Source organism: Cherax quadricarinatus, chromosome 7, assembly GCF_038502225.1.
Source record: "Cherax quadricarinatus isolate ZL_2023a chromosome 7, ASM3850222v1, whole genome shotgun sequence".
NCBI lineage: Eukaryota > Metazoa > Arthropoda > Malacostraca > Decapoda > Parastacidae > Cherax > Cherax quadricarinatus.
In genome coordinates, this window is record NC_091298.1 from 2,277,024 (window position 1) to 2,289,688 (window position 12,665).

A 12,665-nucleotide genomic window follows, 5' to 3' on the forward strand; every position below is an offset into this window, starting at 1 on the left:
ACAACTTGACTTTAGTTACAAAAAATGTTAGGCATAAATGCACTTGCAAAAAAGGAATAACAAATACTGTATGGAAAACAAGGAAGAAAAAGAGCAATTTTGGTTACAACTAAACAAGATAAATACACCAAAGCTATTAGTGCACTTACTCCTTGGTCTTCTGAAGAATATTAATAAATATGCTTGTCGACTTTCATGGCAACATAACTTACATTTACAAGGTCTGTTCACTTGGCATATTGATACATTCTTACAGAAAACGACATTATAACCCACTTTGCTGAGGTCTGCCACAGTATCCTCCTGACAACGTGTCAACACCTGAGATACTTCATTCCTTTATTTTAATCCCATCCTCCCTCCCTTCCTAATTACACTCATGTGTAATAAAATGAACAAAACTTGTATATGACGTCTCACGGAGGAAAAAAATACGATATAAGAAGTTACATTTATCTGCTAGTGATTTATTAGCAAGGTTTATGTGATGCCGTGGAAAAGACGGAATGTCAGAGTTCAGTTTGTTTATAAACATGTCAAGTGACGTCACAAGCCGGACTCAGGGGGTCAGCTGGCACCCAAATTTAATAATAATAATAATAATAAAAATAATAATAATAATAATAATAACAGCAACAACGGTAATAATAATAATAATGATAACAATAATAATAATAATAATAATATCAGCAACAACGGTAATAATAATAATAATAATAATAATAATAATAATAATAATAATAATAATAATAATAATAATAATAATAATATAATAATAATGATCATAACATCAATAATAATAATAATAACGATAATAATAATGTATTTCAACATGATACAATGTACAGAGATGGGTGACATTTAGCGTGCATGCAAGTCCATAGTTATGCAGATTTTCGTTTTAAATACAAATTTTATATTTCTTCCTGTGGTACAAAAATAATGAAGCTTACATGCAATAAAACACTGGCAGGCACAAAAGAAAGCCACTATTTATACAATTCATTTCGGACAAACTAGACACAGACTATTAAGAAGAACTAATGTAGTTAATTACAATCATAACTATAATTGGAAAAGGCAGCTGATGAACAAAAGGTCAATTTCAAAAGAATTATATATTATTTCAAACAGATTCAATAGTCCTCAGTTTTGCAGAGTGAATAGAGATGAAGATACAGCAAGTTACTTATATTAAGGTACTTTTTAACAGGATGCTACAAACAGGGAGGTTCCAGATTTAAGGAACTTTTATGCCCATTGAGTTTTTACACAAATTTTCTGTCGGACAAGAGGTTTTTGTTATGCCTTTGTTCCGCTGAAGCTGTCAAAGACATTACAGTGAAGGGTTTATATTGGAACTGTCATAAATATATAGTAGGCACAGCAGTACGAGTCCATATTTTGTATACAGTATTAAGTTCAAGTGGCTTTTTGTTGGGCTATTAATGGGTTTTAGGTGATTAAGTGTAATATCCACGTGTGTTGGAATTGGATATTAAATTTCAATTAGTTGCACTTGTGTCCTTTTACCTAACATTAAATTTCAAGTTGAGATATACCCTCGTGTGTCTCACTGTTTGTTGCTAGTCTTTCATGTAGATATTTTTAATGGCTCTTTATTAACAGTCGCTAAGAGAAGCTGTGTCATCTGTGGAGAGAAAGCAGCGCTGTATAGCCCTTGTGGTTTAGCGCTTCTTTTTGATAACAATAATAATAATGTGGAGAGGAATTCAAGGAGATGAGATGCATTGGGGAGATCATTGATGTATGAGATTTTTTTCGAATTTTTAACCCCGGAGGGTTAGCCATTGAGGGACTGTCTTGACTCATGAAATCGTAATGACACGATTGCAAACAAACCACAGTATGACTTACTTGCCGCGAGTTTAATCCCTACCCGTACTGTGGTTTGATTGTCTTATTCCCATTGTGGACTTTAAATCTTGTCCCCCAGGATGCCACCCACACCAGTTAACTAACACCCAGGCACTTGCTAGGTGAACGGGACAGCAGGTGTAAAGAAACACGCCCAATGTTTCCTCCCTTGCCGGGATTGAACCAGTCACTCAGCCTGAGGCGAGAGCGTTGCCTACCAGGCCGCGGTCCACCAGAGTAAAGGCGTAAAGAACACTGCCTTAAGGAACTCCTACGTTGACTGGCACAACTGACGAGGTCACACTTTAGGTACAGACATATTGGTATCTTTTTGCTAAAATAAGACTCTAGGTATACACACTTTTTCTACTTCTATATTTGTAAACATATGTTTCATGGATAATTTAATTAAATATTTACAAATCAAATATATTTATATGCATTAAATAAATATATTTATTTAACTTGGTAAAATTATAGTAAATAAGTATATATACATTATATATATATATATATATATATATATATATATATATATATATATATATATATATATATATATATATATATATATATATATATATATATATATATATATATATATATATATATATATATATATATATATATATATATATATATATATATATATATATATATATATATATATATATATATATATATATAATATATATATATAATTATTTGCTATAATTTTACAAAATTCTGTAATATAAACGTACTTTTTGCAAATATAATTGTTTGTTTTGTTTGTGGAATGAGAGAAAGTGTTGAGTGTTGGATCCTGGACGACCTCACCCTCACCTCCTTCATAATATTATTATAAATACTTCACCAACATAATGTTGCACTCCTGCAGTATATAAGGAAGGTAAAAAAAATAGACCATCTCATGGTTATTAAAATAATGTTGGTGCATTATATGTGGAATTACTACCAGCATATAGGGCTATTTTTTTTTTAGATCAGCTGATGCTAAGAAGTCAATATAAACAAACCTTTGATGAACTCTGTAAGATTATTTAGGTACAGATACACATAAGTACAGTTATTATACATAGTGTAAATTACCTAGGATAACCACAAACAAAGTCGGACACGGTGACCTATTTCCACTAGTATTGATGCTGTGGTATTGACAGTAAAAGAATATATTACTATTTGTACCCTTGTGGGTTTAACGCTTGTTTATAAGTATTTATTGCTGTTGTATGCCTATATTGCTTACACACATTTATATGTATGTAATAATTATATATATATATATATATATATATATATATATATATATATATATATATATATATATATATATATTATAATATATTATATATTATATATTATTTATTTTATTGCAACACTTTGGGACGTGTTTTACATGTGTCAGATTCACCATTGTACATTTCCTTGCTGGTAATATTTATATACTGATGGAAATGCAATATATCGCAATGATTGACTCTATTGGGTTATTCTAGGTTAAATCTATATAAGTAAGTTTGTTCAGGTACAGGTACACACAAATGCAGTTACATAAATTGTCATACATAGTAACATATTAGTATGTATAAATTACCAGGATAACCCAAGAAAGTCAGACAAAAGTGATTCATTTCCACTGGGATCCTTGAAATATCTTATTGTTAACCTTATCTTATTATTTAACCTTAAAAATTAAGAGAGGTAAGTACTAATTCAACTACTTGAAAAGCAATTACAATTAAAGGAGACATACTAAGAATAAAGTAAACGGGTTATTTACATTAACATTAAAGAGAGGATCAGGTAGGTAATAGGTACATGTATGTTAACTACTTGTATTATACAGTATGTATATTCATTACAAGCGTGCTTAAATATTAGTATTGGTATCAGTGGGTATTGACTAATTTCGATGGTATAGGTATTGGCCAAAAATTGTGTATCTGTATTAGCATCAGTAGCAATGGGCTAATTTTAATGGTGTCAGTATCAGCAAAAATTTTGGTATTTGTCCATCACTAGTGTTCATGGCTCTCAAAATCATTATACAGTATATGAAATTTGTGCTTGTAAACCATTATGGATTGCCTACTCTTGGTGAGCATTATTTATACCAAATATTTATTATACTTTTACTGTTTCCCTTGAAACACATTTCATTACTTTACCCTCTGAAATGGTTAGCCATTTATAAGTAAGTTTATTTAGGTACAGGTCCACATAAGTATAATTATCATACTTTGTTTGGTAATTTAGGCAGCTATCTCATATGATGATGTCTTGAAGGAGATTGAAGATGGTGGTAAGTACATATCATGAAAGGTCTTCAAAAGTGATGATACTCGACTGTACTTGAAGCAGATGTTGTCAAGGCAGTCAGTAATTAACTTTATTTTGATAGCTACTGGGAAGTAATGCAGCAAGAAATTTGAAACTGTGCTACTTTTAGTCTACCATAGAAATGCTAAGAAAATTTAGGTCTGTAGGTAATTCACCTTGTATTTCAAAGGAGGGTTCTGGAAAGCCTTAGACTGAATTTTTTCTTGGTGGACTCATTTCCCTACTGCTTTTTTACAATCTGTCGTGCCTCCCATTCTCGTAAGGGGTTATTTCAATGTGCAGTTTTAGAACCATTTCTTACAGCATTTTCCAGTTGTAAATTATAATGTATCATTTTTGCCCACACTTTTAGAAGTGCAGTTTGGCGGACTGCATTCTGTACTTTATATACTTCCTCCAACTCTGCAAGTTTGCCTGCCCTAAACTAGGCTGTTAGTACAGCAGTATTTTAATCTAGAGAATACACTGTATCTGCCCTAAAGAGTATCATCATTGATTTTGCATCTCATATTTTAAAGGGTCTTTTCATCCAGCCTATCATATTCTTTGCAGTTGTGATAATAAGACTATATTGTATGATGGTCCTTGAAATAAAATAGTCTGATATGGTTATCCCAGGTCCCTTATACATGTATTATTCTTGTGAATGAGTTGGGCTAATGTTAGGTTAAAAAGCTTCATTTTTTAGTGTTTATCAGTTGCTTTGACAGTATTGTATGTGGTCACTGAATTCATGTGTGATGCCTACCACTAAATCTTCACTTATATCATAAAGTATTACATGTAGGGGAGAGTAGTGATACAGTACTGTAGTTTGGACAGTGTGATATAATGGACAGTGTATTTTCAGATTCAATTGAAGCATTAAACTGAGCTACTCAAGACTTTGCGAGAAGTTTGATGTTTAATGATGAAATCATGTCCACCATCACTGCCAGAGCTAATCCCCACAATATATATCCTAGGTAATTTTTTAATGTTTTATGTGCTATAGCTTTGTGTCAGATATTTCTTGAACTAAATTACAATTCATCTTTAATGTATTGCAAAGGAATCTGTGTATCATGTGCATTCATATCTGCATTGGATACACTGGCCATACCCGTGGGATATTCCAAACAACTGCCTGGAGTATCACATGGTTTGATTATATAATAATTTGTTATGCAAATTATAAATAATGAAAATAGCAATTTACAATATGCATATTTAATTATTTTAAATATTTAAGCTGTTTTGTTTCTCTACAGATAAACGTAGAGTACTCCAGAATTCTATAGTCATGCCAGGATTGCACAAGAAAAATATATCAAGAGTTTGAGATTGTTTCTTTCTAAACAGCTCTTAAAGAGGTCAGAAAAGGTAGGTGTTCAGTTAGGCATGCTGCTCTTGAATATAAATATTGAAAGATGTAGCAAAACTATGGTTTGGCAGCATAGTTGTAGAAATCGGGAACAAATTGTCAAGTAGTCTCACTGAAGCAAACACATTGGCCTAAATAGATAGATACTCAAGTGTGAAGGTTAGGTGCTAGTAAAACCTGCCTAGCTTAGGTCAATAAATCTACAGCAGCCATTTTATATGTTCTTTATTATGTTCTTAAATTTAAGCTTTGCTGTGAGAGTAAAATCCAGTCAAAAGAGTCTCTAGTCATCCTAGAAAATATGTTTATGCAAGAAAATGATTGAATGGATTTCTGGGCTTTCTTGTTCTTGACTGATATGATTAAGCTATCTCCACTCATTGTGCTGAATAACCCACATGGGTTTAGCACCTTATAATGAATACAAAAAACTCTACAGTGTATAGGACAGCACTGGTTACTCATTGTCCTGTGTCATTTCATTCTCCTTATCTCATCCTGCCTTATATTGTCCTCATTTCATCCTCATCTCATTCTCACTTTATCTCACCCTCATTTCATCCTCATCACATTCTCATCTTATCCTCCTCATCTGTTCTCATATCTCCATCTCATTTCATCATCTCACCCTCATTTCATCCTCATCACATTCTCATCTTATCCTCCTCATCTGTTCTCATATCTCCATCTCATTTCATCATCTCACCCTCATTTCATCCTCATCACATTCTCATCTTATCCTCCTCATCTGTTCTCATATCTCCATCTCATCTCTCTCTCTCTCTCACTCCCTTTCTCCTCCTCTTTTCTCCCTCTCCTCTACTTCTCCTTTCCACCTTCCCTCCCCATCCTTCATCCTCCCTGCTTCTCTCCCTCCTCTTTTCTCACCCTCCCCTACTTTTCCTTTCCTCCTCCTCCCCCTCCTCCTCCTACCCCTCTTCCTCCTCCCCTCCTCCTCCTCCCCCTCTTCCTCCTCCCCCTCCTCCTCCTCCCCCTCCTCCCCCCCTCCTCCCCCTCCTCCTCCCCCTCCCCCTCCTCCTCCTCCTCCTCCTCCTCCTCCTCCTCCTCCCCCTCCTCCTCCTCCTCCTCCTCCCCCTCCTCCTCCTCCCCCTCCTCCTCCCCTCCTCCTCCCCCTCCTCCTCCTCCCCCTCCTTCTCCTCCCCCTCCTTCTCCTCCCCTCCTCCCCCTCCTCCTCCCCTCCTCCCCCTCCTCCTCCCCTCCTCCTCCTCCCCTCCTCCTCCTCCCCTCCTCCTCCTCCCCTCCTCCTCCTCCCCTCCTCCTCCTCCTCCCCTCCTCCTCTTCCTCCTCCTCCCCCTCCCCTCCTCCTCCTCCCCCTCCCTCTCCTCCTCCTCCTCCTCTCCCTCCTCCTCCTCCTCTCCCTCCTCCTCCTCCTCTCCCTCCTCCTCCTCCTCTCCCTCCTCCTCCTCCTCTCCCTCCTCCTCCTCTCCCTCCTCCTCCTCTCCCTCCTCCTCCACCTCCTTTTCCTCCTCCTCCTCCACCTCCTTTTCCTCCTCCTCCTCCTCCTCCTCCTCCTCCTCCCTCCTCTTCCTCCCCCTCTTCCCTTTTGCCCCTCCTCCTCCTCCTCTTCCTCTTCCTCCTTCTCCTCCCTCCTCTTCCTCCCCCTCTTCCCTTCTGCCCCTCCCTCCCCCTTCCTTCCTCCCCTTCCACTGCCCCTCCCTCCTCCCCCTCAATGTTTGGACAGTTTAAGGGTTAAAAAATAAAAAAATTATCAGATATACATTACTGTATATGCTCAATAATAACCCATGTGGAGACAAACACAGGTCAGAATATACAGATCAATTAATCTCCAGTGTTTCTGTCTCCATGTGGGTTATTATTGAGCATTGATAAGTGTTCATTACACTTTAGTTATTCATTACTGTATATTTTAGGATACAAGGCCAGGGATACCCCACTTGATAGTCCTAGTACAATCAAACTATATATTTAAATAAAATAAAATTTGAAGCAAATGATAATAATTCCCAAGAGAACCATGAGTGATAATGTAAAAACAATAATACTTTATCAGTAATATAGTACACAATGGATATTTCATTGAAGGACCAAGACTAATAAGTTCAGTATCTTGTGTTTTAGATAGATATGACAATAGGTCTTTTATCTGCTGCGTCACATACTGTAGCTTCAGTGCTGATCGTTATTTCCTTAACACCTTAGGAAAAATTTTTAAGTGTAGATATGCAAAAGCTATTAATTTACGAATTCATTGCGATATATGTAGTAAAATGTGGCAATTATGATGCATCTCATTATTATAGTTTGGTCTCCAGCTCTTGAAAGTGCTTGGTAAGTTAAGTACCTTATGACATCATCAGCCTTGCTGGTGCTTGAGAACCATGGGTAATTTGTTAAGCTTGCTACCTTGACCTCATCAGACTTGCAACTCATATTGTCCTTGAAGTTTCTTTATCTCTGAGAGTGTTTTATAAATAAATACCACTGAGAAATTGGAGGATAGAATTTTGAAGGCTCATAATTAAACTTATTCTAGTGGAGAAGAGATAAGAGCAGATAAGTGATAAGAACCAGAGGAGTGCCACAGTTGCAGCAAGGAGAGAGAGAGACCAGTAGTTGAGTTAATAATGTTTTAAAGTTGCACTCTATTTGTACACCAACTTGCAAATTAACACCTTTATCTTGTGTACAGTATTTTTCTGTTGTTTTACTCAAAAGGCTGAGATAAATACAGTGTACCATATTAAGAATTAGTGGTAAAAATTTATTGTGCATTTTTAATTTGATTATACATGAAGGATATCCTTATTTCAGGTATTCTTAGTTACTTATTTATTACCTACTTGTGATTATAGGAGCAGACCTATGCTTGTGGTTTCCCATTTTCAGTACTATATTCATCATACATATTTTATAAATTTCCAATTGTTGTAGCTCTTAATACCTCCTCTTTCAATTTATTTCATTCCTGTACCACTATTTGCATAGAAAATTTTTCTATTATTTCTTTGTCTCAGTTTTTTTCAAAATCTATATCTGTGGCCTCTTGTTATCCTCCTTTCAGCCAGTACAGTATAGGCATCTTTAGTGTTTTCTACCTTTTATCATAACTCATTTTCTTTTAACTCTGGGATCTGTTTTGTAGTTCTTCTTGGGTCTAAGGTATGCTATCACCCCCTGGGATGCAACCCACAGCATTCTGCTAACACCCCAGGTACCTACTTACTCCTAGGTGAACAGGGGCAGCAAGTGCCCACCATTTTTACCCATGCTGATCATCGAACTACAGATCCCTCAGTATGTGAGTTGAGTGCACTACTGGCTGAGCCATGGGACACCTCAAATATTTATGTGAAGTGATAAACCTGTGTTGGTCATTCAAAGCAAGGAGTGGTAGAGACTCATTTCTCTGTTTGGTAATAGCAAGATAGAAAAACTACTCTTGCAGCCAGGCTTTTTCCTTAAATTGTTTAGAGATGCTCTTTTTTATAGCTTGTTTTCTGTTATGCATGTAATTCGCACTGGGTAATGCTGACCTTTCTGTAGGAAATGTAAGTACTGATATTCATTTGAAAATTCGTTGCTGTACTTAAGATAATTTTATTTCAATAACATTAAAAAGTCTGCCTTGATGATAAAAGGTTTGTATTTTTTTAGCAGGTACCCTTAAGTATATGAATCTGGGAACCATGCGAAGATGATAGAGAGTACTGGTGATGAACATGGAAATTGGAATTTTATATCTGTTCTTTCAAGAATTGCATTTGCATCTTCTATTTCAAGCTTTTTGATCATCATAGTCACAGGTGAGATGACATATTAGATTTTTCTTATACAGTAGCAATTTATAATGACAAGTCATTCATCATTTATTTAAACCTGATATTATTTGAAGGAGTAATAAAATTAAATGGAGGGAAGGAGTAAGGCTCGAAAGAATTGCACAGCACACAATCATAGCTGTCAACTATTTTCATTTCTCACATGGTCCTTCTAGACTCAGTTTGCTCCATACTTATATTAGAGAAAGCATCCCTCCCCATTAGGCTTTGTCTGCTCCACCCTTTTTTACATACATTAATACTAGAAGTGAGGGATGACATGTGTCATAAAGGCAGTAACAGGAGTGAAAAGATCCAAAGATTGTATTCAGATTAGCCCCTTAACTGAGAGGAGGATTTAACTATAAAGAGAGAGGTTAAATCATCCTAATGTGGTGCTAAGAAGCAGTGAACACTACAGTAGTATTCATATTAATTGGTACAGTGATGAAATGAGACATTCATTTGGAAAATTAATGTTTATTTGAAAAATATATGACAATGATTTGACAGGTAATTGATTTAATTAGAAATATGACTACCCTTTGCTTTTATAAGCATTGCTACATGCTTTGGCATAGCATTGCTAATTGCTGTTGTTATTAGAACCTGGTACCAGGTTCTAGTAACAGCAGCAGTTAGCTTCTGCACAGTTGAATAGTCCTGTTTCATGATCTTGCATTTGGTTAGTGCCCATAGATTCTCAACTGGATAGAGGTCAGGAGTTTCCAAACCAATTTAGAACACTATGCCCACTCTCTTCAAAGAATGCCAACATTTTTCTGGAGGTGTGACATGGAGCAAGATCCTGCTGGAATACCCCTTCTCCATTAGGAAAGTCTCTGTCCACAATAGAAAGGAAATGAGTTGGCAGGATTGCCTTGTATTTGGCACTATTTGTTGTTCCTTCAACAATACAAGCTGTCCAGGGCCTTTAGCAGTAAAACTACTACAAAACATCTTAGTTGGGTGTTTTGGCACTTGATGAATGTATCCATTCCAAAGAGGTTAGCCTTTGCTCCATCTCACTACCCCTGATCTGTATCCCATGTACTACAAAATGCACCTCATCTGAAAGTATAACTTTTTTCCATTCGTGTCGTCCATTCCTTATGATCGAGTGCCCACTGCAGCTGTTTTTTCTTCACTGAGGCAGTCAATAATTGTTTCTTTACCAGCTTTCTTGCAGTTCTGCCAACTTTAAAAAGCCTTCATTGAACAGTTGAAGAATCAGCATTTATGCCAACTGAAGCCAAATCTCTTTGTAAATCTTTGCTAGTTTTCTTGGGATCCTTCACACTATTTCTTGTGATAACCTTGTCATCATGAGGTATTATCTTGCACTTTCTTCCACATCTTCCTCAGTGTAGCGTTCCATAATCACCAGTGTCATCAGCTCTCATCAGAATTCGACCAATAGTTAACTCTCCTAGGCTCATATTTTGGCACTTTGTCTGATACTCATATCAGCATGTTTTCTAGGAGCTATAATACCTGCATGCTTCCTAGGTGTAACATCCATCATGAATTTCAGTAGTAATTATGAATTGAAGGCGAGAATTTGGTAAAACCACATTTACTAACAGAGCATGCTTTCAGGAATAGTCTTTATCTAAATCATTTGATACCCTCATCACCTTACTCTTTTCTATGTTCACTTTCAACTTTCTATCTTTACACACATTCTCAAACTCATCCACTAACCTTTGCAATTTTTCTTTAGAATCTCCCATAAGCACAGTATCATCAGCAAATTATGAGATAATCATATTATGAGATAATCACAAAATTTACTTCTGTCTCAATTAATTTGCACACTATTTGTGTTCAATATTTATTATTTCTTCTTGGTTTGGAAAAAGAATGAATTTATTTTCCTGATTTTTATACTCATCACAGAAAAAGGGAAAACCTTGAGGAAGCAGAATGGGCCAGTGTACAAGTGGGGAGTTACCACCACCCACACATAATAACCTTGATGAACATGGAGGTAAGCAGCAAAGGCAATATTGAGACATTCTCACAATAAAAAATTTTAATGGGAAAATTATTTCTTCCATGGTGAAGTAGAACAGAATTCTTCCTCCGTAAGCCATGCGTGCCGTAAGAGGCGACTAAAATGCTGGGAGCAAGGGGCTAGAAACCCCTTCTCCTGTATACATTATTAAATTTAAAAGGAGAAACTTTCGTTTTTCCTTTTGGGCCACCATGCCTCAGTGGGATATGGCCAGTTTGTTGAAAGATGTATGATAATTGTAGGAGTCATCATTGCACCAAAGAAAGATCTACATTAAATTCAGAATTAATATTTTCTTTCATTAGCTGAAAATGGAGAAAACTCGCCCAAACAAGGAAAAGAAACTCAAAGATCATCTAGTCTAAAGATATTCCGGCGTCGCTCTTCAAATTCCTCCTGGGTCAGTGGCAAATTTGGCAAAGCACATAAAGCAAAGGATCTTTCTGCTGCTTTTAATATGCTGGAATATGATTCCAAGGTATTTAATTTAAACTTATCTTTAAATCTAGTATCTTTATTTTTTTATAGAAATCTCTCAGAAATTTTGCAGAATATTGTATACTAGACTATATATACAGGTATTTTTGTATTTACTTTTGTATTACATAGCACTATGTTGCATGAAATAGGGCATATGCCAGTACAAAGATACGAAATAAAGCAAATAAAACATGGTAACCCCTTATATCTTTTCAGTTTTAGTTTTTATGGTTATACAAACATAGTGTTTTATGGGAGTTTTGTTACCATAGGTAAGATATTACATTTGCTTAAATATCTGCACCAGTTCATATGTCTTGTATTTCATAATTTAAGTCATTATGAATAGTTTGTAATCTGCTGGAGTACTTCCTTATTACTATATTCTCTGGACCTTGTAAATAAATTCATTGAATGTGTTCAGCAGTCTTCAGTCTTGTATTCTCTTTCTCAAACCATTTCTCTGATATATAATCTGCAGTCATTTTTGGTATCAGTGATTGTCACAGCAGCCTCTTTATAGCAGTTCATACACCTCATCTGTCCATCTTTTCTGTACACACCTATTTGTGATTACCAATTTGTAGCCATAGTAGTAAAGCTAAGCTCAGTGTGCCCCATCTTAGTATTTAATTCACTGTCAAAAAAAAATCTAATTTTCAAGTGATTGTGGCACTCATTACCTTCACTTGTAGCATATTCTGTTAAACTGTAAGTCTTTGTGAAGAAATGCTTTCAAGTGGACTTTGGACAGCTATTGTTTCCTAGTTTGTAGTTAAGA

At 35.8% G+C, this 12,665-nt stretch overlaps 2 protein-coding genes across 12 annotated transcripts in view; one reads left to right on the forward strand and one right to left on the reverse strand.

Annotated features, from left to right (window-relative positions):
- Nucleotides 1-2,160, reverse strand: part of LOC128686797 (sialin) — a 44,239-nt gene extending 42,079 nt beyond the window's left edge. For 2 of the 7 annotated variants that reach the window (XR_011391650.1, XM_053773884.2), the window contains exon 1: nucleotides 150-340. The gene's annotated coding sequence lies outside the window, so the exon portion shown is untranslated. Of the gene's footprint in view, nucleotides 1-149; nucleotides 351-1,878; nucleotides 2,019-2,096 lie in introns of those variants that run through there. The other 5 variants (XM_070082193.1, XM_070082194.1, XM_053773882.2 and 2 more) reach the window with 5 other exon arrangements.
- LOC128686798 (endonuclease/exonuclease/phosphatase family domain-containing protein 1) overlaps nucleotides 2,049-12,665 on the forward strand; it is a 36,110-nt gene continuing 25,493 nt past the window's right edge. The window contains exons 1-6 of one of the 5 annotated variants that reach the window (XM_053773888.2): nucleotides 2,049-2,187; nucleotides 5,072-5,186; nucleotides 5,472-5,583; nucleotides 9,224-9,372; nucleotides 11,287-11,377; nucleotides 11,710-11,882. In XM_053773888.2, coding sequence (XP_053629863.1) covers nucleotides 11,314-11,377; nucleotides 11,710-11,882 — 237 coding nt within the window. In that variant the 5' untranslated portion in view covers nucleotides 2,049-2,187; nucleotides 5,072-5,186; nucleotides 5,472-5,583; nucleotides 9,224-9,372; nucleotides 11,287-11,313. Of the gene's footprint in view, nucleotides 2,188-2,656; nucleotides 2,771-5,071; nucleotides 5,187-5,471; nucleotides 5,584-8,102; nucleotides 8,187-9,223; nucleotides 9,373-11,286; nucleotides 11,378-11,709; nucleotides 11,883-12,665 lie in introns of those variants that run through there. The other 4 variants (XM_053773887.2, XM_053773889.2, XM_053773892.2 and 1 more) reach the window with 4 other exon arrangements.